The sequence below is a fragment of the Seriola dumerili genome, unplaced genomic scaffold (assembly GCF_002260705.1).
Source record: "Seriola dumerili isolate Sdu_G_001 unplaced genomic scaffold, Sdu_1.0 BDQW01000187.1, whole genome shotgun sequence".
NCBI classification, from domain to species: Eukaryota; Metazoa; Chordata; class Actinopteri; order Carangiformes; family Carangidae; genus Seriola; species Seriola dumerili.
Window position 1 is genome coordinate 1588803 of NW_019174442.1, and position 27834 is coordinate 1616636.

At 41.5% G+C, this 27834-nt stretch overlaps 1 protein-coding gene across 1 annotated transcript; it reads left to right on the top strand.

Annotated features, from left to right (window-relative positions):
• ppp3r1 (protein phosphatase 3 regulatory subunit B, alpha) lies at positions 1–27779 on the top strand. The gene is made up of 6 exons (XM_022752831.1): positions 1–258; positions 10750–10789; positions 20187–20363; positions 21933–21992; positions 22562–22746; positions 25365–27779. The coding sequence occupies exons 1-6, from the start codon at positions 256–258 to the stop codon at positions 25410–25412; spliced, it is 513 nt and encodes a 170-aa protein (XP_022608552.1). The 5' UTR covers positions 1–255; the 3' UTR covers positions 25413–27779.
• The last annotated feature ends 55 nt before the right edge of the window (positions 27780–27834 follow it).

The following is a 27834-nucleotide window of genomic DNA, read 5'->3' on the forward strand; positions in this document are numbered from 1 at the left end:
TCCTCCTCCGCTTACTGTCCCCTCCCAGCGGGTCTCCCTCCCTTTGCACTGCAGTGAAAACCTCTGTAAAGGAGAGAGAGAGACGGAGAAGAGAGCCTGAAGCTGAGTATAAAGCCAGGCCGAGACCTCACACAGCACAGCAAACGTGTTTTTTTTGTATTTCTCGCCTCAGCTCGGCGGCCTACAGAGTGTCCCCTGTTGTAGCCTACCTCTTTTCCGTTCACATCGCCTGGATTTCATCATCCGACCTGCAAGATGGTAAGCGGCAACTGCTCCTATTTTCATACCTCCGCCGACTGGTAAACACACCAGTGGGCAGGCCTGCGCTTTAATGTGTCGAAGAATGTGGCGTTTTGACAGGTTGTTTTTCGTGGTGAGCGCTTTGCTTTGAGTTAGTAGTCGACAACGTAGAGCTCTGGCGAGAAGGAAATGCTTTTCTCACCCACTTTTGGCTCCTTGTCGCGCTCTCTGTGCAATACCCCGGGGCTGACAGTAGCCTAAAGCCTGTGGCCCAGATATTTCTTATCCCTTCTCGGCATAGCCTACACTCTTATTAGCAACGAGGCCTGTGCAAATTAGTTTTCGTGACAAAAATACACGCTTATTAGGCTCAGGGTTGGAACTAATTGTGGCATATTTTACACACCAGGCAGGAAAATGTAACGTCCGCTCAAAGTTACGGCTTTGCACTAATATTCTTTCTGCACTTAACGTATAATGTTATTTATCTCAATATGTTGTTGTGTGTGTAGCATGGCGCTGTGTTGATAGTTGCAACATTGTTTCATTGGAACTCATAAGCTTCAATGAAAAGGACGAAGCTACATTTGTTTCTAGTTACAGCAGTTCTAGAACTAGAGGAAGCTGTCACACCAGGCCACAGGATTGGCTTGTGCTGCCCTAATTAATTGGTTAGTCGCCTACATATGTGTATGTATACATGTGTATATGTATAAATGTATAAATCCATGTAGTTATCAATAGGAGTAGATCTCAGCGGTGTCCAGTACTGAATCCTTCTTCAACAGTTAGTCTTGTTAGTATTGCAAGGGCGCAGTGAGAAATTTTGAGTTCCATGCACAGACTTAAGCCTCCTGTCCCTCCATTCACTGCCCTCTCATATCCACAATCTATTTCCATCCAACGATATATCTAAAACTCCTCTACACATCCATTTTCTGATCAGTTATAGTTGTCATAGCACAGAAATTGGCAGTTGCAGCCATTTGTTCATTAGCAATGACCTGTTACTCTTTTGTTATTGTCTAGACAGGTACAAAAGCCAAATAGTATTCCTGGTTCAAGTTTGTTTGAGGTAAAATCATTGTTGCTCTATCATGTCTTGAGGAAACTTGAGGAAGCTTTGGGTTTTGTAGGTTTTGGTTGTTCAAACCTGTTTCTCAGTAGAAGATTCAAATGTCAATATTGACATGATTAAGTGTCCAAACTAGAGCTAGACCGATAAATCAGCTGGGCCGGCTGATAGCTGATAGCTTAGCTTATTGCAGTGGTATACGTGCAGCATATATCAGTAAAAAGAAATGTTAACGATATGGCATTTAGAAACCGTGTCAACGTTAGATAGCATGTCCAAGTGACAAGTTTATTTTTCATCTGTGAAAATTTCTGGTTAGTATATGTCTTGGCCACAAGTCTTTATAACCAAAATTAAGAGGTCTGTATTGGATCCCTGTCAACCTTTTCAGACATTGATATAGGTATTGACTTTAAAGACCCAGTATTGGTCAGTCTATATTGCAATTAAAATATCAACAAATGTCACTTTTTTTTTTTTTTTTTAATTTTCCAGAAATCTCTTAAAAGTTCTGTTTTTTACATTCATATTTCATGTCTCAGTGTGTAACATTTGGGCATTGATTTGTTACCAGTGACTCTAGTAGTGTGTACTTTGAATCTGCATCGTTAGGACTGATGCCACAGACTGTGAATTCACTCGGAGCCTGATCTAAGGAGCAGGTTTACTGATATCTTGATATAGCTGCTGAGTAAAACCTCAAATGGACTAGGCCCCTGGCTAGTTAACTGCAACATATACAGTATCATGAGCTCATGCATTGTGATTCAAGGTTACTGTTCCTGAGGTTATGTTCTGCACATTATGGTGCATAAAGCATGCAAATGAAAATACAAATAAACACATAAACCCCACACAAGAGCCAGGAATTAAGAGCATTATCCTCTGTCCATGACACAGCATTATTTAAAAAAAATAACAGTAACAATGGCTTTTTGACTTCTCAATAATAAATAAATTAACCAGAGAAAGGTAAACTAAATATACTCAGAACTGTGTTACATTTACCCCACAGCAGTCTCAGCTCTTTACCAGAGGGTAGAAACTCAGGGCATGCATGTCCTACCGACAGCGTGCCAACCTATAGCCCATCATAATGTATTCTCCTCAGCTTCAGGGGGAGGTTGGGGGCAGGGATACACCGTTGCTTAAGCATGTAGTGGAATGGACTGACGCTAAGGGGACCATATGCTGCCTAGCAATCAAGCGCCACCCACATAAGGATCGAGCCGTAGCTAATGTAAAAGAGATAAAAGCCACAGTGAACCACCAGCAGAAGTGATGATCAACACTACGTGATCCACAGTGCACTTCCAACCAGCCCACTCAGTGTGGATTTATTCTCCTCACTGGCCGTTACATTGCTGCAGTCCTCGGCTTGCACTGGAGCCAGCACAGGCCAAACTCAAACTGTAGTCAGTTTTGTCAGTAAACATCTATTTGCCTGGTTTGTCAGCCTCTGTGTGCAGTGAATAGAGAAGTGGAACGGGAGATAAAATTCATGAAAGACTTTTTAGGAGTGCCACAAAGTTAGAAAGGTCAAAAGGGATCATGACTGGTTAAATAAATTCTAGACACTGATGCTGATGCAGGAGGTGATGAGGGTGTTTAAAAAGCTACATCAGAACATACACCGCCTGTTGGCGAGAAGCAGAATCTATTGATTTAAATCACCAAAATAAGTGTCTCTCTATTTCTGCCTCATCAGCATCCAAGGCATCAAATGCACTGTACATAATTAATACCTAAAAGTGCATTTTGCACGCTGTCAATCGATCCATTATATTAGAGTATGGAGCATTAACGTAATTGGCTAATGCTGGTTGAATGGAGGACTCTAGCCAGGAGGGAAAAGTTTGCCAAACCCCAATGCCTATCACGGCCAAATACTCACTCCTTTCCAGAACGTTAAAGTATTGACATTTTCGTGTAAAAATATGGGATATTATGGGAAAAATATAGGGACGTTAGTAGATGTTGATTCCAGCCTTGTTAATTATAATTTAAGGTTTGGAGCATTCATTGACAAAACAAGCCCTTTGAGCACCTTTTGTCATTTGTTAAACAAAATTGTTTAGTGAGTTAATGAACTGTATAATAAAGGAATCAGAAATGTGTCAGTTGCAGCCTTAAATGATGTCCTGCACTTATCGTTGTGCTTTGTCCACTGGGACCTTTTTGTGTCACAGCATTCGTCAGTGTGTCCCGGCCCTGGTGACACCAAGATGAATTCCCGTATTGGGGAACAGTCCATTATTGAGCTGTTAGCTAAAGATGACAATTGATTGTTCTCATGTTCTCAGCAGTTGGTAAATACAGTATGTCTTCATCACCTCTGGGGTAGTGCATAAGAAGATTTAGGCATTGTTTGTATTCATGGCATTATGGGGCCTGAAAAAAACCCTTTGTAGGTAAGTCCAAGACGGGGATAGAAATGGCTGAGAGGATTAGCCCTGCCAGAGCTCCTTCAGGCAGTAAAGATTTCGGTAATTATTTTCATATTTGCACTTGACTCCTAAATCTGGTACAGATCCTTGACACACGCAGAAATATACACAGATCCGATCCATCCTAAAGTATGCAAGCGCACCTGGTCAGGCAACATCACAAAACAAGAACTAAAAAAGGTGAGAGATGTTGCTTTGAGGAACAAGAGGAGAGTAACTGAATATCTGTGCAAAGAGACAGATGACTGTAAACTTGTAGCAGTGTATTTTAATTCTTGCACATATCCTCGATGGCTTCTCTTCTGGGTAGTGGAAGGTTATTAGTGATATCGCGCGTTCAGCCGGTTATTGGCCTGGGCTTTGCCTGCTGTACAGAGTTGGGCTGAAAAATGGAGGGGTGAACTCTATTTAAAGACCAGTCTGAAAGCACAGCACAGCTCGGCTCTGCTATGCACTCTGCTGTGACTCTGGAGGGTTGAGTGTGTTTATCATAACGTTCGGCTATATGGCGAGCTTGATACTTGCAGACACATTCGTGTGGAGGAGGGGAGTCTTCTGATCCCTGAACTAATGGAGCAAGGAAGAGAAGCGGGGATAAAGCGCGCAACATAAACTGACTTGAATGCACTATCCTCAAAAATAATGAGTCAGTAACATGCATTGTGTGGAAAAGCAAGTCAGACACACAGATGTTTTCAATGGCCCATTGTTTTAATTGATTTCCCATGTGCACACACACATACCAGAGTTGCTCTTTAGATGGCCTTGCAGTTTATAGTGGCCAGTCATTTTGGCCCCTCACAAGTAAGAGGCCTAGAAAACCTATAAAATGCTCAGTATTTTTCCTTAAAAAAAACAACTGAAACAGCTGATTATAATTGTTCTCAATAAGTTCTGTCAATTGACCTAATCAAGTAATTGTTTCAGTACAACTGTATTTGCTTTCTGAGGTATCCTGTAGTTTCATTGCAGGTTTACTGACATGTGATCACAAATAACTCCTGCTGTTACTTTGGATACTGAAGTGAAAGACTGCTCCAGCGTTCAGTATGTGTTTTTCTTTTAGATATTATCTGCCCATCTCACTTCCAACTGAATGTGTCAATACAGCGAACAGCTGGCTTACATACAATCATAAGACAGCAGTGTTGCCTGCTGACACCCTTGGCCATGTTTGTTCAGCAGATTTTCTATTCGCAAATTTTTTTTTTTTCTAAGTCAAGTACAATAAACATTGAGATTTGACTTGTTGGCATCAGTACAGACACATATTGGAAACAGAGTGTAATAGTACACATCAATAAGCCTAGTACAAGGAGAACAGTCTCTTGGATAACATGCATGGTTAGACCATAAATACACACTCAGGTCTGCAGATTTTTGAGGCTGAATTGGATGTTTGTCCTCATGTCTGTCAGTTCATCGATTGTCCTGTTAATGCGCAATATCTCATCATTATTTAATTAATAATTATGATACATTTGTAGAGTTTATGCAAGTCATCGCTTCAGCATGTTGTAGGTTGCACTTGCTGCACTCAGAGGAAACCACAGTGTTTAAATGTCTATATTATGTGCAATATGTTGGGTCAGATTTTGACATAATTTCTTTTGGTCGTAACTACAGTGAGTTTCTGATAAGTAGGCAAATGTGCAGAGGCTTTAAAGTTAGCAAAGCAGTCTTTATATCAGAACTTTGCTTGTTTGATCAACACATTTGAACAGAGAAGTGAATGAAATGTGGTGGCTGCTGCTCTCTGCCACTGCTGTGCCCCTGACTAAAACACTGAACCCAGATGAGTCGGTTGACCATAGTGTCGTCTGCAAACTTCAGGAGTTTAGCAGCTGGGTCCTTGGAGGTGCAGTCTTTAGCATAGAGGGAGAGGAGACGTCCACCAGCTTCACCTGCTGTCCTGCTTGTCAGGAAGCTGGTGATCCACTAACAGATGGCGGGGGAGACAGTGAGCTGGAAGAGTTTGGAGTGATGGTGTTCAGTGCCGAGCTGAAGTCCACAAACATTATGTCCCTGGGTAGTCAAGGTGTTGCATGATGTAGTGCAGTCCCGTGTTGACTGAGTCATCCACAGACCTTCCCGATAGACTAACTGCAGGGGGTCCAGCAGATGTAGTGTGACATTCTTCAGATCTCCACAAGACTTTCCAGGTTTGTGAAAAATGGTGAAAATCTATCTGCAGCTAACTGCCTGATGTTAAGCAGTTCTTCTCCGGTGAAATTAATCTGGTTTGAGTAACCGAACACAAAGAGAATAAACAAAAACATAGTACCAGAGAGTGCTGTACAGTGGCTGCCATCTTAGCCAACTTAGTCTGCAGCCCCATGTACCGTACTCCCCAGTCTTTCATGTTATGACTGGGTTCTGCGGGTCTATAATTAGCTTTTTTGGTCAGCCGTAGTGTTGGTGCTGAACCAGCGATGATGCCAGACTCTTCATTATGCAAAATGTGTTTTGTGTGCTAAGGACTAATTGATTCTGAATGAAGCATGCATTATTGATGAGCCAACATGAGTCTCTCTCTCTTTCTCTTTTTGCCTCTTTTCCTCTAAGTGTATGCAAGATCCTTTTTCGCTTTATGCATTTCTTTTTCTTTTGCTGTATTTTTACAATAACCCCCATCTGACAAGACATGACAAGAGTTACTCCTGACCCCACGTTAGTCACACCAGGAACCTAAGGAAGGCCTTAGAGAGTAAACCTGTAATCCTCAACGCCAAATCTGCTTTGCTGTAAGTCTCTTTATCTCCGGGGACCCTACAGCCAGCACTGAAGCAACAGTTCACATCGGGGATGTAGTTGAGAGTATGCACACCCAACACGCATTTACACACCATTTTGTTTAGGTAATTATTCATTTACCTTTGTAAGCTAAGATACATTAATCATCGTATTTCTTCAGTTAGGTATCAGTTAGGTAACAAACATTTTAAAGTGGTTGTTAGCCATGACTGTTTGAACAGTGACTCTGATTTTTTTCCGATTGTCCATCCACTCATGGATGCAAATTTTCTTCTTTTAACTCTTCATCTTTTAGATTTGATTTTATTCTATATTTATCTTTATCTTCCTGGTTGCGTTTGCACCTGATTCCTCACAACACTCAGTTCATGGTTCTTTTTATTGTTGATATTGTTTTATAGTTAATCTTGTTCCATGATTAGCTCATGATAATTTAGCCAAAACTGACAAATTGACTAATCAATGAAAGTTAAAATAGTTTTGCAGTCCCCTCAGCTAAACCTGGAGAGATCCACCCTGCAGTAGTATCTCCAAGTCTTACAATAGATGCAAAACTTTAGGGTCTCTAGTATGTTTTGCACTTGGATCTGTTTCATTTTCTCTGACATTTTTTAACTAATTGTTTACTTTTTGAGATACATGTCATATTGCATTGATATTCTGCATACATATTTTTGGATCGGTTGCCATATAGCAGTTAATGAAACCCCAGTGAGTGGCCATATAAAGCTAGACGCAGTGTAGTTTAAATTAACTCTGATGTACATTATGAACTTTGAATCCAACTCTTCCTTATTTATCTGCTGAAAATGCTAACTGTTTCATGTATAGGACTCCCAGTTTCCTCGTCTCCATTTCTAGATGTGTGACATATTTTACGACAGCTGAGGCCGAGGTGCTGCCTGGACTTGTGTCCTTACCTACTATTTCTGCATGACCTATTTGTGACCACCAGACAAGATAAATCAAAGTCAAAGGCTGAGTGAAGCGCAATCAAGTATGCTAACCGTGTGGCGCTGGTCATGCAGGTTATCACAACCGTGCAGTGAATGACATACCTGTGTTTTCACTGACTTCACTGACTCACTAAAAGTCATTTTACAGTAGAAGTAAAATACAACAGTGAATTATTTTTCTTTAGTCCACACCAAAGGGACCAAAATAAAGGTGTGAACGAGTCTCATATAGCAGGGTGAGGGTGCATTCACAGCCTGTCCTTGAACTTGAGGACACTGGTTCAAGGCCTTGAATCCAAATTCCAGCTGAAGTGTCATTTAGGAAGTCAATGTGCCTACAGCTCTCTCTGTGCCACTCTGTAGCAGAGCGATCTCTGTGTAGAAGAGCAAACAAAAGGATTTTTTCCCTACAGGGATCAATAAAGTATCACATTGTCACTATTACCCACTGAGCCACACAGGCAATGGGACACCCAACCCCAGTAATGGTGGAGTCATGTGTTACGCATTGAGCTACACCAGAATTCAATCTTTGAAAGTGGCGGTGCCCAGCCTCTGTCAAGCTGTTGTTCCATAGAGGAAAACCATGTATATGTCAGCCTCAGATCACTGCACCATGGGCTGACTCCACTCTCCTGATAGGGTGTCAAATGCTAAGTCGCTCTCCTGGCTAATCCTGTGTCACCTCTTTCTCCTCACTGCTCTTAAAATACCACAACTTCTCTCGGCTAAGTCTGCTGTTATGAGGTAGCACAACGACAAGCCAGCACATGACATAACTGGCACTAGCTTTTTTTCTTGTCAGTTCAGTGCGTTAGCGTGTATCTGTGTGTCACTGTGAGCAAATGACAAGAGTAGTACTTGTACTGCAACAAACTGTTTCTCTACAGTTTGTTTACATGACGAATGAGATTTTTCTTAGCTTTTTGCGTGTGGTTGTTTTGTACAATGTAAGTTCAAATGTCACTGCTTTTAGCCAGGAGTTTTAAACGTTGGAATCACACATCTCCAAGCTGTTGTGAAATTAATGTCTTATCTCAGACCTGTGGTAGTGGATAGACCAACCCCAGACTTCAATTCCTTCCTTCTGTGTTTTCTTCAAAGCCCCTGTGTACACAATTTGTAGATTTCTTACTTTGGCGATTTCTAGTGGTAGCATCAAAAGAAACGCTGCTGGTAGCATTGCTTATTTTCACATGAAAAGGGGCTTTAAATCCAACTTAGTTGATCAGCAGCTGCAGTCAGTAGTCAGTATCCTCGACACAAGTCCATCTCTGGACTTCTCTACAGGAAGCTTAAACAGAGCTGCCAGTCCGCATGTCCAGTTTGCCAAGCGCAGCCTCAGTTTGGCATTCCTTGATGGAGCTGCAGGACAATTGTGGTCGATTGCTCGCTGGCCCAGGGCATCTCTCTCTCTCTCTCTGTCTCTCTCTCTGTCTCTCTCTCTCTCTCTCTCTCTCTCTCTCTCTCTCCCTCTCTCTCTCTCTCTCTCTCTCTCTCTCTCTCTCAGATGTAGGATCCCCATTCCGTCACCCCCTCCTCTCTGCAACAGGGACTCCTCACTGGCTCCCATGTGAGCGTTCAGCATCACCCTGCCAGCGATCAGACTCAGGCTCAGTGGGCACTGCAGTGTTGGATGGGGCAGGGATGCGGATGTGACTGTTGAACATGAGCCAATAACACACACACACACACCACCATGCAGTGTCTCTGAATGTTATGGTATTTAAAGAGCCTTTGCGCTGTGCTGAAAGATTTGTGTGTGCAAGATGCATGACCTGAGGCTGCACATGTAAATAGGAAACAGCATCAAAGAGTCGGAGAAAATCATCATTTTGAAACGTTCACGGAAGCAGTTTAAGTGGCTTCGTATTTGTGAAAGTGTGTGCAATCTTACAGTTACCTCTTCATCCACACAAAGATTTCACCCCAACCTCAGCAAATATTAGACAAACTAAAATATAGGTATAAATTAGAATCAAGCAGACTGATGAATCTGTGTCTGTAACTTTGTTTTCGTATTAGGGTTGTACAATAAATTGGATAATTGTGTTAGCACATTTGCATGTATGTTTACATAAATTGTATATATTTGTTATTAAAGGAACTTAGATAAAAATAATAATTAAAAAAATTAATTAAAAAAAAAGTAGAATATGTCACATCGGAAGTATTTAAACTTAAAAGATCAAAAATCCAAGAGTTTGTTCTATGAATGTTTTTGTATTTTGCACAGTTGTGAGCGTAACATTATTTAAATACAAAGCCCACAACAGTGCAAAATAGTAAAAAATGATATTATTTGTAAAGATGAAGCATTCATCTGGCCAGTCCTGAGCTGTCCATGTTGTAGAAGTTGAAGAACGTAGAACATCTGAGGAATTCACAGCCGCACTTTCTAGACAATGAAGACGTTTTACTTTGAAGGCAGTTGTGCCGTTTTGTGTGTGAATGCTTTTATCAACAAGATCTCCTAAATGTCTTGATGCATGACTCAGCTAAAGCGTTTTTTTTGAGTGATGCCAACCCTGCAACGTCCTTGCACGTACCCACCACATCAGCAAAGATAATCAGATTAGCTGAAGATCCATCACTTTTATTGAACAGTATAGGCTCTAGGGCCCAGAGTCTAAGCCATTGATTTTACAGTCTTGCCTGTCTCTGTTTATTGGCAAGGTGTAACATCCTGGTAATTTAAAAAAAGATCAGAAAATCAATGGGGTACAGTCGCCAACCTGTTACTATGAACTTTATTTTATCTTTAAATGCATAAATACAGAACATAGCTGAATGCTGTACTGCCTGTTTTATTCCTGCTGTTGAAAAAAACCTGTGGTATGAAAATGAATTCAGTGCTCACCGCAGCTCACCAGGCTCTTGTCTGTCGCCTTCCGCAGTGGGTGCCATTGTCAGTTTGATGAACAAGGAAACAACTTTGAATTCTGCATAAAATTATCTAAAAGTACCGGTTTGCACTGCAGTTTTTAATCAGCATCACGGTGTCAAAGAGCTTTTTAAAGCTGTATCCTAACTACAAGAAGCACCTCACTGTTTCCCGGTTTGAACTGGTTGGTACGCGAGTGAGATATTGTCTGGATTGATAAGCTACAGAGAGATTTCCAGCAATACCCAGCTGCAGTTGTTGGTTTGTTTGTTCTGAGAGGGTTTGTAATCACTGCCCACTTATTTTAAGTAACTTAGCAGCTGTGATGAGTCTCTATTGAAACCATTCTGATTTTCTTCTAACTTCTCCGTTTCTCTCTCTCTCTCTCTTCAGGGAAATGAGGCCAGTTACCCCCTGGAGATGTGCTCACATTGTAAGTATTTTGTACCTTTTTGCTTTGCTCTAGATGCACAGGGCTCGATTTTGTTCAAAGCATGACGGCCTCTGAATTTTTATCTGGCGTAGCTCATCGTTCGCAGGGCTTCTCCCAGAAAGTTGACCCACTCGTTAAATACATGCCTTTGCTTTGTGTTCATTTCTGTGATGTTGCAAATCAGTGAGCAGGGGTTAAGCATATTTGCATTTTTTGCAACCTTTTTTTCACTGTTTTCTACTTGGTCATGTTTACAAGATGTGTGCCAATAGACATCTTTGAGCTCTCAGCGGGAGGAGGAGAACTGAGAACGGATGATTCACTTTTCTTCTGCGTCAACATGATCTCTGGGCCTGGCGTTGTTGAAAAAGTCCTGAGAGAGGCAGTTTTCACACCAGCTCGCTCTGGTGCACATGGCACGGTTTCCCCGGGACGTTGTTGAGAACCAGGTTAAAATGGGTCCACTGCTGCATGTGTTTAATGAGCACTGAGACTGCGATAGGTCCCTCTGTAGTGTAGCGCTTCTTCAGGGACATTGTTTAGGATGACTTCATCGTGTCTCTGAAGCAGAGTCACATGTCGTTAATTATTTTAACGTAAACGCTGCAAAGTTAGTTGTTGAGGTTTGATTTTTGGCGCCACAGTTAAAGAGGTGTATAAACTTATTAATGGATGGATAAACTACAGTGTTGATCAAACAGTGCAGCAGGTACAGGGAGACAGAAAAGTGAAGGAGGGACAAACGTTCTGCTGGGATTTAAAATTACACCAGTCTTCATGAGTAAATGAGCTTTTCCTGCAGCTTTTTACAGGCAGAAGAAATGTTAAAAACGTGCAGATGGAGACATCTTGTTATTGTCAATAATCAATATGGATTGTAGTGAGAGTGACAACGACAGAGGACTTCCTTGCTACGTGACTAAACTCTTTTAATCACTCAGTAGTGTTTCATTTTGAGATCACCCGTGTCTCAGTGTTGCCCAACAGAGTAAGCCACAGTAACACACTCAATGTGACACATCTTGTTAGAGTGAGCAGAGCTGTGGACACACTGTGGCGTGTCCATACTTGTATTAATGACTAACGTTGTGCGGGTCCTGGCCAAGGCGCACAGGACCTTGGCCTGTCTGGCCTTCCAGGCATTCCTCCCCCCAGGATTATGGTGAGGGGAGGTGGATTTGGATGATGCATGACCCTGACCTGAACCCATGAAGGACCTCTGCAGTCAGTCTGGGATATTTACAGCTTCTCTCCATTCTCTGTCCATTTCTGTCTATCTCTCTCTCTCTGTTTCTCCCACTGTCTGTCTCTCTCTCTTTGGCTGTCCTCCCTCCTACTTTGTTCTTATTTATAGTGATTGAATGCATCAATATGAGCATTTAGATTCTTACTGTAACTGCAAGAATGACTTTTACCTGCTAGATTGAACAGTTTTCAACTTGGAAAAAATGTTCAGTGCTGCTACTCTGCTTGTCTCTATCAAACACTCTCTTTTTCTCGTCATCTGTCTCCTACTTTCTCTTTCTTTGATTTTTTTTCCCTTCCTCTCTCCCTCTCTCTCTCTCTCTCTCTCGAGCTTTCTTTGGCTTTCTCTCGCTGTCTCTCACACCCTCCACTGACAGAGCAGCTGTTCAGCTCATCAAGTGTTTGGACAGGCTGTGAAGAAATTAGCTCTGGCCTGCTGGTCAGATAGATACGCCCTGCTGCACCTCAACCTCACCACCCTGAGTGACTGTGAACCAACAAAGTCGAACACCCACTCGCTTGTACCTGTCATCAGGCTGCTCTTAAGTTTTGCTTTGACACTATGGATTGTGAAGTAAGGTCATTATTATATGCTGGAGCGTGAGTTTTCTTGCCAATGCAGCGTCTCACCCCCGCTGGCTTAAGTGGCAAAAGGCCAGATCATCACCCTCAACGCATCACGCTCTCACACAGAAACGCAGCAGTGAGCCTGAAACCATCACAGGCCTGTCTACAAGCGCCCAAAATAAACAGCGGGCAGCTCGCTGGAGTTCCTTGTTGCTAGGGGTTTCCCTGAGGGCGGGAACCAGAGCCTCTGTTGGTGGGGGTGGTGGGGTGAGTTGGGGGTTTTCTGATGACGGCACAGCTATAAATATACACCATCAGCGCAATGCCCTGGTTCGTCCTCTCCGTTCAGTCCATGCAGGCGAGCTGTACATTATCAGAGCGGCCGGAGCAATCAGCCTAATGCACCGAGTGCTGGAGCTCTCCTCTGTAGTACACACACTCAGCTGTATGCCTCCTCTATACAGTGGCCTAGATGAGATAAGACAGAGAAAAGGTGTGTGTGCGTGTGTGTGCGTGCGTGTGCGTGTGTGTGCGTGCGTGTGCACGCGCAGCTCTTTTTTTTTTTTTTTTTTTTTTTTTTTTTTTTAGTCATAGAAATAACCTGACTTCCAAATCCACAGGTAATCCAGAATCTGTTCTGCACTGACACTAAGCACAATTTTAGCTAATTATACAGTATATCTTTTCAAAGGTTCACAGCAGTGCTGCATTTTCTTAACCAAGAGTTACAATTGTAGGTAAATTACATATTATTTAGTGCTGTAGTGATTATCCTTCAGAAAATATCCCCTTAAAATTTCATGAGACTAAGTAACATTACATTTTCAACAGTGCTATTAGAATTATTGAATTGCACAATATGGTCAAATGTAAAAAGGTTGTGATTTCATACTTGTGTTAGAACATGAACATGAACACGGTTGTAAATATGTCTACTAGGGCTGCACAGCTAATCAAAATATTATTAAAATCTGGTGCTACAGAGATGCCCCGGCCTACAAATCATATTCTCCTGACGTAAGGGAACAAGCTTGTTTGGTAGAGACACCAACAAAAATAACATCATGATTTTTTTTATTTATTTATTTTTTTTCGGTGAAAATGAAATTAAAAAATTATTTACTAAATTTGTAGTTCATACCGCAATCACAATACCTCCCAAAATAATCATATGATTGATCATAATTGCATATGATTTTTTTATCGTTTTTTCAATGTCTGCCTGTCGTGAAATGTAGAAACTTAGAAACTTTTTTTTGCACTTCCATGATACTGGGGCGAAGATATATCAGTCAAGCCATAGAAACATTTTGGATCCCACTCTTCCCATAATGCAACTGAATAGCATCTCTTCAGTAGACCCTTCCTTACTGTCAAGCACCCGTATCTGCCTCTAGTTTGCAGCGCAGTGTTTTTGTTCATCGGGGTTATTTTTCTCAGACTTTAGAGAGAGCCACAGATGATGTTATACAACGGTTTTCTCACGCTGTGCAGCACTCCTCATGACCACTAAACTGATTTGTGAGTTCATCTTCAGTGATTAGAATCTGTGGGTTTTTTTTTTTATTATCTTGTATTTGTCACACACTGTTGTCTTCTGATATGTTCCCTAGACAACACTACAACCTTATTTGCCCAGTACAAACCCATTATACTAATTGGCGCAGTGTCATGCGTCAAACTCATGTAATTACTGAGCTGTGCATGTAACCTCCTCCTGTTTACCCACTCTCACACCTTATCTTGGGTGTTTGGAGAGCGATATGCAGCAGGTCTAGGCTGTAATTATCAGGAACATGCCGACAGAATTCTGCGCTGTAAACCCCCCCCCCCCCACCACCACCTCTCAGTTCAGGTTAGCTTTGTTAATGGAGTCACATGTCTCCATTAATGTGCAGGGTGGACCATTTTAATGGCTGAGCATGCTTAAGAGGACAATGACATTTTGGGAACATTGTGTTTTATAATTATACAAAAACGGGGAGGAAAAGCCAGCTGCACTCCGCCAGATTTTCAGTTCACACAGCTGTGCTGCTGCTTAATGCTTAGCTTGTGCTACCTGACTTTTAGATGTGCTACGAGAAATGTCTCAGTGTTAAGCAGAACATGTAGGGTGCAAACCGCAAATGCAATTTGTTACAGAAACACTGGTACTGATATTAGTATTGACCTTAGTGATACTGGGTCTAAAATCTAGCCTTTCTCACTTTAGCTCAACCAGAATCAGAATTGTTTCACTGTTTCATCAACTAAACAGGCGCAGATATCTGTCCTGACGAAATTTTTATAAACACATATTGATATATTGATAATAAAGACAGCGCAAACTGTACAGGAGGCCATGCAAGACAAGCTATGGAGCGAAGACCAGAGGGAGAGCCATTTGGCCAATTTCTTTATGTTAATTGCTCCTCCTGTGTGCACTCGCAGGACATCTACATATGCATGTGTTTTCATGCGTACACCTGGTGAACAATTGTTAAAACACTTCCTCCTTCTTTTCCGCCTCTGTGTGTGTGTGTGTGTATCTGCGCATGTGTGTGTGTGTGTGTGTGGGCTACTTTGGGGGGCTAACGGGTTCCAGTTGCCTAGTAACACAGTTGAGGGTGCACACAGCGTTGATGAAGGTGTGTGCGTGTGTGTCTGTTGTGATCTGCGGTGGAGTATATGAGATTATCATAATCATCTCACAGTTACACTGGGTCTCCCTCAGAGCTGCTTATTAGCATATAGCAGTGTGAGGAGCCTCTGACTGTGCAGCCCCCTCAGAAAACCCTCTCCTTCACATGGGAACATTTTTGGATATTTTTCCCTTGAATGTTCCATGTAATGAAAAATGCATCCATGGGTATATTTATCTGTTATATTATCATGTAATTAACACTCATTTTCTCTTTGTATAAAATGTAAAAACTGTTTTTTCAGAGTCATCTTGCGCCCGAATGCATAACGCACATAAAAACAATCTGCCATACAAAAAGTGATTACGGGGTCAAAGGTTGATCTAGCCAATGGTACCATCATATAAAGCCTGCAACTCTTCTGTACCTTCATCTACTGTATTTTCTAACCAGCAACATGGGAGGTGTCCATGTGAGTATCAGTTTGCAACATCGCCCACATAGTCGCAGCTGTCTCTGCTGCCGGAGGCTCAAACACACAGGCTACGGCATGACTCTGGGGTTACAAACATGTCCGTGCCCTCCTCCTCTGCAAGCTGAGGTCACGGAGAAGGACAGTGATCATCAAGGGCAGGGTTGTTTTTGCTGGTTTTATATTTATAACTTCCATATTAAATCCCTCAGTTTATTAATGGAGAAATAAGGAAGGAAAATTTGCTTATTTATTTAATGTTAAATCTGATTTTTTTTTTTGGATGCCTATAATTGTAAGTACAGATGTTAGAATAAAAAATAAAAAGAACATTTTTAACCTTTTCTTCCTGGCACTCACATCTGTGCACAGTACTTTTCCATCAAGCATCATCATTTCAGGGACACCTCTCCTCTACATACAGTGACACTAGTAGTTCTTTATTCAACTCACCTCACTTATTTGTTGGACACCACATTTTGAGGTCCGGCCTCTGTGAAGGAGTCAGTGCTTGTAAAGCTGGTGATCAAGGGATTTACGCTTTATTTTACTGCTCTCACTGGAAAGAGTTTGCATAAGAGTATGAGATAATGACAGTTAAATCAGAGAACCTTTTAGTTTATTAGGTGCTTTCCTTGGAGCCGTAAACCGCAGCTATGATACAGTTCTGTTTTTTTACCTCTTGGCCATAAGTTATCAGTAAGAGCCATATACTGGATAAGTCAGGCGAACTAGCTGCAGTAGTAAACGTACTCTACCCGCCGTCTTAATCATGAGTTTTATTTGGCTCAGCTTGGAGCCACGTCTGTCTGTGGTGCTGGCAGACGTGGGACATGTTGGTTCAAGACCTGGAAGGGGACTCAGACTGTGAGAAAGCTGTTGTCCTCGCTCGCATGAATTATACATGTACCTACTCACTTGGCAGTTCCAGACAGCAAGAAGGGATCTGGGCAGAGTGTTCAGATGTTCCCCCGCTCGGCTGCTGCACCGAAGTTTGTTATGTGTTGTAAATGTCAAAGCGATTTTTCATTTGTACAGCTTATCCCACTGACCTGACTGTGTAGCAACAAAAGGTACTTAAACTGTGACAGGGAACCGGTTTGAAAGATTAATATTAACATCTGCTGTTTGGTGGAGAGTTCTACTTTGTTGGCCTTATACAGCGATAGTGTAAACATATTTGTAGGGCTCGAAGCGGTCCAAGTTCAAGTTGAACCCTCCATACTCGAGTACCTTAGTTATCCCCTCTCTGCTCCTGAAAATGGCATCCTATTATTTGTTGACAAGGGCTTCTTAATTATGAAGGTATTGGCGAACAGAAAGGGAGGGCTGCTCTACCAGTTGTTCTGTGCCATTGATTTTGCACCCACTTGCAGAATGTGGGGTGTGTGTGGTGTCTACAGGAAGTGTGTCGGGAGGAAACTGAACCCTAAATCAAACAATAGGTTCACACCCACACTGACACATCTAGCTGGGCCACCTTGATTAGATAAATATGGCTTTGAGTTAGGGCACTAAACCCAGTATGGTGATTATCTGTAGCACCAATACCCCTCGCACGGACCGTTAAATCTATGAGCCAAGCTTGTGTCATCTGCTGTGCTGAACAGGAAACAGGAGGCTGCTGATAAGGAAGTGTTTTGTGTCACAGGACAGCCATGTGCTTGGCTCTGATAACTCACACCTAGTGGACATAGAAACCCTGTGGTATACATCAGATTTTGCGTGTGTGTGTGTGTTTGTACCAGGGGTTGTCAGGCACATGAAAACAAGGCAGTGCCACCTCGTTAGAAATAAAAAAAATACTTTATATGTGCAAAAATCATGGAAATGAGATACAGTATAATAAACATTCATTGTATCCTAAAGGGTTTTGTGTCTTGCTCATGCAAAGGCTCATTAATCCACAGGCCACAGTGGCTTTTGCATCACAAATTCAATTCGCCAGGTGCTCGCACAGCACACACACACACACACACACACACACACACACACACACACACACACACAATTTACCAGTGGCTGATGTTAATGCTGAAGACAAATACGAGCATTATCCATTAAAGACGAACCAGGGAATGAGTTTAAGTTATATAAGAGTTAAAGTTTGTAGTCATACAAGGGAAAAAATTAATTGATTTTTAATGTCTTGATTTTCATTTGTAGTTGTTCTGATGTACTCCTACGTAACCATTACACTAATTACTCATTTTCCTTACTAATCAATTAATCACCTAGTTTAAAAATGTAAGAAAACAGTCAAAAATGTTCATCACAATTTCTGATAGCCTGAGGTGTTGTGTTCAGATGTCTGCGCCCGACAGTCCACTACACAAATATAATCAACTGATTATCATAGAAGACCAAGAGAATCAGCAATTATTCTAATTTTTTAAAAATTCTGTTGACTGACTAATTGATTAATTGGCTTGTTGTTTCAGTTTTATACTGTATTACACCATGTCATATTTTTGTAGTTTTTAGTCTTCTTCAGTATTTGACTTGCAATTGTACATGTAGATAAAAGTTGTTTTTGTTAATGTCCCAGGTAAGGTGAACTGACTTAACCTCTACTCTCCTCCACCTCGATTGTTTGCTTGCAGCTGCTTGATTAAGGGTGCTAAGTTCAAAACCTGAAGTCTTTACTGCATACAGTATATCATTACTGGACTGGTCATCAGAGCAGTGATGATAGGACCTGATGTATAGCTCATTTGTACAGTGGAGGTCAGCAGATTGTTCACGTTGTGCTGCTCTCCACTTGCAGTCTGCTGCTGTGGTTGCGTCCATTTCCAGCTTTCTCTTTCTCAACCTCTGTATCTCTCACTCTCTCTCTCTCTCTCTCGTTCCTCCCCTACTCTTCCACCACACTCTGATTAGTCATGGAGCTAATGTAGCACAGCATGTCCGAATGTTGAAACCCAAAACACAACCCACACCCCTTCCTCTCTCTCTCTCTCTCTCTCTCTCTCTCTCTCTCTCTCTCTTCCTCTATCATATAATAAGTGGAACGATGGGATAACATCTCGTTGCTTCAACCTGGAATCATTAACATGGTTCCTCTTCTTGGATTGCAGACATATTTGTGCATCCAAATATATATCAGGTGTATACCTTTCCTTATTACTGACAAATTTGTTTTGTTTTTTTTGAATCCCTTTGCTCTGTAGCCGGGTTAGGGTTAAAGTTAGTGACAGATAACAGAAAATATCCAAGTCTCTGAACTCAACTGGAAGGACGTGCACCATTCTTTCAAAAGATATTCCCCTTACGGACCCGTTTGCCCCCTGTGTGAATACAAGCAGGAGATATCGTAGCCTGCAAAAATGCCAACCTGTCCTCTTTGTAATTACCACCAGGAGGCTTCCTGCCCGCCCCCTGGTTGTCAGATTCAATGCAAAGTAAATCTGATATGATGCAAACTTTTCCTTGAACTTTACCTGCACCGGCTGTCCTTGTGGAGGTCAGTAAACCTGATCAGAACTGGAATGAACTGAATTCTTGGTGTCATAAATTTGTCACACCTCACTGTTGTCCCTCCTTCCCTCTGTCAGCTATGTGTTAAGATTAATATATAGCCCTCGTCTTTTAGGACCCCAGATTAAAGCAGGCAGTGTAGTAGTTTGTGGTTGGCCATCGGGATCACGTGACTATGTGTGAATGAGCTTATATAGTAATTAACAACTGGCTTTGTTATTGCTTCTGGATTACTCCTTGCTATTGTTCAGTATACTGACTGGGAAGTTAAGGCAGTTTCAGATGGCAGGGGAACAAAAGATCCAGATCCCTAAAAAAGCACCAGTAGACCACAAAGGCTGTAAGTTTGCAAAAATGATCTGTGTGTTTGTCTTACTGCTAATTCCGCTGTTACTCCCTCTCCTCTACCTTTTCTCATCAGCTCTCATTTCTCTACCTTCTCTCCCTTTTTCCTATTTTATCTATTTACTCTATCACCGCAGTGTTTTACAGTCTAGTAACTGGAGCGTTTTCAATACTTGCACCAGTTTCAGGTCTGTCTGTGTAAGTGCAGTACAACATGTACTGTGGTTGCTGTGGGTCCACAGCTCGGAGCAGTTTGCTCAGGCCGGAAGTGGTGTCCTTGACCTAGTTGCAAGTGGTGGCTACTAAAATTTATGACTACAGTTCATGCAGGTGTTGGCATAGGGATATTTATATTTTGCTACTGGCTTAGTGGATGTGATGCTTTACTGTTCTTGGGAGAATACTGCTGCAGGTGAGCAATTTTTCCCTGTCACTTTTAACTCTTTCCTGTCTCTATGTGTCCTAGTTTTACTTCCCCATGTGGCTGCTCTGAGTTTGGGGGGCTGCGTCAGGGCACCATGAATCTGACCCCTGCACACTTTACCATTTGTTTTCTTGTAATTATGATGATGTAGTGATTGAATAAGAACACCAGTTGAATGTCTGCAAAGAAATTGTAACTCATCCGGATCTTCTCTCCCTTTCTCTGTTTCTTTTTCTCTTTGTCCAGTCGATGCTGATGAGATTAAGAGGCTAGGGAAGAGGTTTAAGAAACTCGACCTAGATAACTCTGGCTCGCTCAGTGTGGAGGAGTTCATGTCGCTGCCAGAGCTGCAACAGAACCCGCTGGTGCAAAGGGTTATCGACATATTTGACACGGATGGGAACGGAGAGGTGGACTTTAAAGGTATGCCATAAACTCTGCCGGCAGGGGGAACTACCGGAACCTGATTTTACAGCTTTATCCTGGACTATATTTGTCTGTGAGATGTTTTTAAAGATACGACAACACTGCTGTTGTCGTATCAGTACGTTGACTGCTATCCCATATTCAATCACAACTTAATCATTATTAATAACTCAGTGATCATATTTCAGAAGGGCTCTCTCAAAACTGCTTTACTTTACAGCCAATGCTTGAATTTTGTTGTGCCATTTTCACAGTTTATATGTTGTGACATTCACAGAGCAACCAGTTCATTCAGAGGAAACTTTTTTATGTCTTTTATGTGACGTAAATAAGGCCTTTGTAATTGCTTTGGTCTGATCAGAATTTGTCTCTAGGCATTGATTTTTATACACATAATTTTAAGATCTGCCAGCGAACTAACACAGATTGGTTTTACTATTTGACGTCTGTATGATATTGGTATTTAGCATCAAGACTCTAATCACGTAACTGCTTGCAAGCGTACACCAAGTTTAGTACATCCCTGAAAAAGAGGAACAGCTGCAGCAGATACAGAGCTCACCGTAGATATAAGCTTAAAAATGACCATGAGTGGAGTGTATCTGCAGAACAGGAGCTCAGCAGTTAAAGTTAAATTATTATACGAGTAACAGAAAAGAAAGGAGTCACAAAATCCACCGTCTTGAGTTGAAATATTTCTCCGTACTTGACTGAATTCAATGTAGGTTTCAATATGAGTATTTACATTTCAGCAGGGAAGGCAGTCAAATCCATTTGCTAAACAACCACCAAAACAAAACAACAAACAGTCGACCAGTACAAGAACTTACTCCACCATTAATACCACTGCAAATCCTGCACATACTGGTGGCAGCCGGAGCTATTCTTTATTCAGCTCACACTATTTGGCAGCTGCACCATGTTCCATCAGCATTTAGTGTAATTTGAAGCTCATTTTCTACAATAAAGATGATTAATATCAGGCTTCATGTCAGTGCACAAATACACAGCATGTGAGTGGCAAAGAAATCTACTTCCTAACTGAATGCATGACAGGGAATTACCCCTAGACAAGTTTCACAAAACAGACCTATTGTCCTCCAAGTGTAGAAATGCATAACTGTCTCTGAGGTTCAACTACAGCGCATGATTAAAAATAATCTGATCTCGATATCTAGGGACTTTGCACCCAGCAGCCTCTCGTGTCTCTCAACTCTTCAGTACAGTAGAAGTGCTTTTCAAAATGGAGATCAGGAAATGCAATCCAATATGTATGACCAGGATTCAAGTCTTGACAGTCAGTGAAAACAAGGTGGTGTTATATAACTGAATGAGCTCTGACCAGGGTTTTGAAACGTTAAACATGATGATTTAGATTCACTGTCGAAAACCTATTGTGCTGTTTATCGATGTGAAGTATATCCCCTCACCTCTGTCTTTGTTACAGCCTTTCCACTATCAGTATACATCATAAACAGTATACAGTATACCATGATATCAAGATGTTGATGTCTGTAATGTTGAGGTGGAGCCTTATGGGCACTGATTGTTGTTCTCCTCTCCCAGAGTTCATCGAGGGAGTCTCGCAGTTCAGCGTCAAGGGGGACAAGGAACAGAAGCTTCGGTGTAAGTAAAGTTGCTTCTTCATTAAAACCACATGTGGCCAGAGGTAACACAGGCTGTTCAGGGTGTCTTATCCCCAAACACGTCTGCTCGCTTCGCCGCTTTGGGAGTTGAACCTGTGTGTCTCCTGTGTCTTCCCTGTTCTGTTTGTCTCATCGAAAACTCCCCTGGTGAAAACGACAGTAAACGTTGATTAGTGCGCAAAATGAACTCACCTGCCAAGAGATAGGGGTTGTTGTTTTTTTTTCATGTTGCTATCAGAACTGATTATCCTTATAGTCAGACTAATTAATGCAGAAATGCCAACCAGTTTTTCAGTGTCTCTAGAATCAAGCCTGAAGCTTCAAGGCAGTTTGTCTGGAAGCCAAACAAGAGCATGTCTGATAAAGGATTATTGTTTTCGTTTGCTCAAGGAGAAAGAGTCCTTCTTTCAAATGTTAGTCAGTGGGTTACCAGAGCTGAATCAAAGACAAGTTCTCTTAACATTCGATGGTCTGTGGGTGCTGCTGTGTAACTCATTTACCCCTGCTTCTGTCCCTCCCCTCCCCCCCGTGCCACACCCTGCACCACAGTCGCTTTCAGGATCTACGACATGGACAAGGATGGCTACATCTCCAATGGCGAGCTCTTCCAGGTGTTGAAGATGATGGTAGGCAACAACCTGAAGGACACGCAGCTCCAGCAGATCGTGGACAAGACCATTATCAACGCAGACAAGGACGGAGACGGCAGGATATCCTTCGAAGAGTTCTGTGCAGTAAGTGGAAGCCCTCCTGGGGTATTTTGGGGGTGAGGGCGTGACGTTTCTGCTGATGCAGCTTGTTGTGGTGAAGGCAAATGTCAAAGGGGCAGAAAACCCTGGAAACAGCTTTTTGCTGAGGCTGGACAGCACTGGGTTTCAGTTTCATGCTTCCTGGTGAAATATGGTGTCAGGGGCTGTAAATATAGGCTGGTGAGTTCTTGCTACATGTGATGGGACACTAAAAATACTGAGCTAGCACTTCAGCTGTAATACACCACAGGAGCAACAAATAAAAGATCACATTTATTCTGTGTTGAGCTGGAGCCAATCTAACAACTGTGAAATAAGACTATATTTATAGTGAGAACGCAATAGTCAGGAGTGCATAGTGTCTTGACATTAAAATCCTGGGATGATCATGTGAGAGGGGTGACCACCAATATAATAAGAGTGAAATGAGATATAAAAGCACAGGGGTGGAGATTTGCTTCTGTAAAATAAGAAAGTATTAGAGCCAGTGGAGCATGTCAGAGTGGGGGGGGGTGGAGGGTTAATGAATTTCTTTGAAAAGATGAGTTTTCAGGCTGCAGCGGTGAACAGGGAGAGGCTCTGCTGTGTTACTGCACCGACATTATCGCTGCCAACACTTCACAAGCAGGAAGGTTTTCCTGCTGGAAAGTCCACCTTTATTTAACTGGACTCAATACTCGGGCCTTGATTAGGTAAAACTAACATTATTCAGAGATCGCTCCGACCTGTCACTCCGAAGACACTCATATGAATAAACACATAACTAATCTACAAGACATGACCATAAACAACAGCAGCGGAGAGGACACACTCACACTGGACTTTGACAACAAAGGCTAAGTCATTTTTTAAGAACCATTAGAGTAAATGAGAGGAATATGTAAGATTTTACTGATCTACGACTGAGAGGGAGGCAGGAGAGAGAGGAGTTAATACGGCTCTGTCAAGAGCCGAGCCAATGCATATTTGAATCAATAGCTGCTGGAGTTGATGTAGTTCAAATTAAGACACGGCTGGTCTTTTGCACTTCACCAAATGAATTCATCCTGGAGATATTTCAAAGATGACAGAATTACGACGGGGTTACTCTCTGAATCAGCTCTTTAAAGACGTGGCCACAGCCTGAAATAATGAGCAGATGGCATTAATTAACAGCTGAGGTACCAAACATAGTTATTTCTGCTTTACTTTTATAGATTGAAAGAGGATCTGTTCCATGCAGCAGTGCTGTTTGCGAAGGTTTCGACCCAAATCAATGCCGAGAACCAAGATTTTGCCGATATGCTGTCATGCTGATTTAAACACCATTACAGTTCAGATACATGGCCTTAATTATCTAATTTAAGATCAAAGAGGGAAACAAAGTCTCTCTCAGCACAATTAGCGTTCTCCTCCACATAACGCATGTCTCCTGTTGGACCCCAGTGGAGGCCGCTTTGCTCAGAGACATTTTCTGAAATGAAAGGCACCGGCTCTAACTCTGACAGACACGAGGCCCACATTTGACGGCTGCATCTCCGGAGCCTTGAACTAAAAAGGCTCTCGTCCTTGTGAGCATTTATTTTCAGGATGGCGCAGGAGAATATTACATCCTGTTTTTAACAAAGCGGCGCCGCTCAAAACACTTGGAGGAGGAGACTGTGTGACATGATTTGTGTCTGGCGTATAGACGTCCTGATCTGAGCATGTAGGATTAAAGAAGCTGCAACAAAGAGGGTGTAAAAATAAAATGGATGTAAAAATAGATTATGTCAAAAGGCTGGGAGTAGTAAAAGGAAAGGAAAGGAGATTTAAATGGTAAAACTCTCTTATAAAGCTGTAATGCACTGCTGAAACCATCTGTCCATTAAAGGGACACTTCACTGATTTCTGAATCCCTGGAGGAGTTTGAAAAAAAATAAACCTAATGAAAACAATTATGTTGGCTTGACAATTGAGTTGCATTATGGGAAATGAAGCATGCATTGCATTTGGAGCTTTACCTTTGCTGCAGACTGAACTGTCGCCTCTGCTGCTTCGATTTTGACCAGTCCTTTGTTTTTAATGTGTCTGTCGAGAGCCTCCGAGCTTTACGAACGTTAACTCTAAAGTTCTGAAAAACCCTTTTTTAATGGACAATTTTCACAATTAATGAAGTTATTCATCATCCAGGGAAGATGCCAAATATTCCCCGTTTTCTTCTTTGTTGCTTTTCTATGTTTTATATCACTTGCTTAAACTTTTATTCTTTGGACTATTGGTTGGACAAAAGAAGCAATTTGAAGATTTAACCATGGAAAAATTTTCGGGGCATTTTCACTACTTTCTTATATTTATAGTCTAAAAGATTATTTGTAAAAGAAAAAAATGGCTTAATTGGTGATGAAAATAATTGTTAGTTGAAGTGTACCTTCAGGCTCCTGCCGTTGTGAAAGCTGGTTCACTGTCATGGCTGGACGGTACACTGAGAAACTGCTTTATCGTTACTTTATTATTAACACCTGTGTTTCTTCCTGCTACAAGCCAAATGCCTCACTAACTGCATTTACCATGGCTGCCTCTAACAGCCCTGGATTAATGAATGTTTTCTCTTTTGCCTCCCTCTCTCTCTCTCTTTCCTCCAGGTGGTCGGCGGTCTTGATATACACAAAAAGATGGTGGTGGATGTGTGAGCGCTCCCTCCGCTCGCTGAATCCCCCCCTTCCTCCTCGACACTCGCTTTCTCCACCATCTCTGAAGATCTGCTCAAGACGTCCGGCAAAACGCTCTCTGTGTAACTCAATGGAAGTATTCTCTCTCTTTCTCTTTATCTCCGTCTTTTTCTCTCTCTCTCTCTCTCTCTCTTATTCTCTCTCTCTCTCTCTCTGTGAAGCCACTTTTTCTTTCAAAAACCACGGGCCTCGTGAAGCCAACTTTGAAGTGTTATTGAACTGTAAATCCTCTCAATAACCCGGTCGTAGCACTTTAAGAGACTGAAGGACATCTATTTGTCATTTGCAAGAGCATCTCCGATTTTGGATGAGGGGGGAGAAAGGGGGCTCAGTGAGGAGGCTGGTTGGCTTGTTCATATTTCATCCTTTCTTTTTTTTGTTAATTGTTATTTTTGATATTTATTTTTTGTTCTTGTCTTTTATAAAGAAGAAAAAATACAAGTATATCTATGGTTGTCTCGTGAGGGGAAGTGTATAGTATATTAACACTTGACTTACAGTACAACTAGAAAGTAGGGTATGAAGTGCCAACCAGAACATATCCAGAAACCAGTCCAAGTTATTACCTATCATCACTGCTGTCATCCACGCCGGACAAACTGGCTTGTGACACGTCTGACTGCACGACTGCGAGTCACATTAGATGCAAAACTAAAATCTTCAGTTTTGACTTTGTCTCCTCCGTTTTTAGCTTACACACGAGCAGCTTGGATTAGACCAGTGAAGCTTCCAGTTACTCTTAGCAAAGCAATTCATGTTTTTCTTTTTTTTTTTTGTAATAAGATTCGCTAGTTTTATTTATACTTAGGAATGTGTTTATATTGTTGGAGATTATCCTTGTTTCCTGTCATGAAATTATAGGTAGATAAATTAATGCCAAGAAAATGTCTTTCCAAAAAACAATCTGTGGCTGCAAAAGTGATACATGGTTTACTCTTGATGAAGTATTTCGCGTTTTAACCGTGTGCATCCATACGACAATCTCCAACGCAAAGAATAGCTCTGCACTCAGTGACAAAAGTATAGTGGAATCATTATTTTCAAGACTTTTATTTAATGTTAAGGACAGCAGCTGGATGGACTTTGCTAAGAGCTGAGAGTAATAGTTTAAGAGTGAATAATGGTGAGATTATGTTGTTTGTGCGAGTATATAGCAATTTAAGAGACTTATCTGCAGGCAGCGTTTTTTTTTAACCGATATGTGTATATTAGGTAATCAATGTGCTCATCGTCTTTAACAGCAAGAGGAGAAGGCTTTGCCTCTGCTTTACATGAGCCCTTCTGAATACTTACCTTTCTCAGTACAGCGCAGGACGGGTCAGTTTTCTTTAACGCAACACAAACACTTAAAATCTTAACACGTTGGCATGATCAGTGTGCAATGGGACAGACTGTATATTATAGGTAGATTTTTTTTTTTTTTTTTTTGGAAGGTGTACATTTCAAAAGTTGGCTTCTTCTCCCACTTTTTTTTCCTGTCACAATCACCTCATTTTCTCCCCCTTCCACCCACTGATACGAACAGGGAGAAAAACAAATTTAACCAAATTTTCATTTCTAAGGGGAAAAATGCTTCCTACTATAAAATGGCATCGGGATAGCTTTTTGTTTTGCTTTGGAGGCCGACTGCTGGTTTGAACAGGAGTTTTCAGTCAGAGATGAGACTCTGGAGTGCTCTGTTGTCCCTTATCCCAAAGCTCTGCACGGCTTGGGCCTCCCTGTGCTTGCATGACATGGAAATATATTTTTTGTTGTGCATGTAGATCAATTTTTTGAAATAATCCTCTTGTTTACACATGGATGGTGATGTTAATATATTTAAGAATTTAATGGTATACAATATGGATGTTGCCAAACTTTGGTAAATGTACACATATTATGAGAGGTAATCCAAATGAACTGAACTACATGTAACTTTTTGTATTTTACCCGGGTCAGCGAGATGCTTCTATTCCAGTAAAAGTTGCATATCTGATCCTGTCTCAAACTGCCACACACTGTACTCAGCTTAAAGGGGAAAGTTTTATGTTTGTTTTTTTTTTGTTTTTTTTCTTTCTTTCTTTCTTTTGTATATAAGTATTTGTTAAATGCAGTTCTGGCTCTCTGTTCTCTGTATAGTTCAGATTGCGCTTTAGTTTGTAAGTGCTACTTTTTCTCTGAGGGACTTGGGTTCTTTTTAGTTTGTGTGGGGATATCTGAAAAGATTTAAGTTTGAGAACCTTTTTTTCCTTTTTCTGCATGCTGCATCTTATGCTGTGGGACTGTTGGAAACTTGATACTGTATGAAAATTAAATAAAATTTAAATAAACTTTGAAATGTTGAAAGTATTGGATTTTCTGTCAATGCTTTTTTTTTTTTTTTAATTTCTCTTCAGGATGTTAT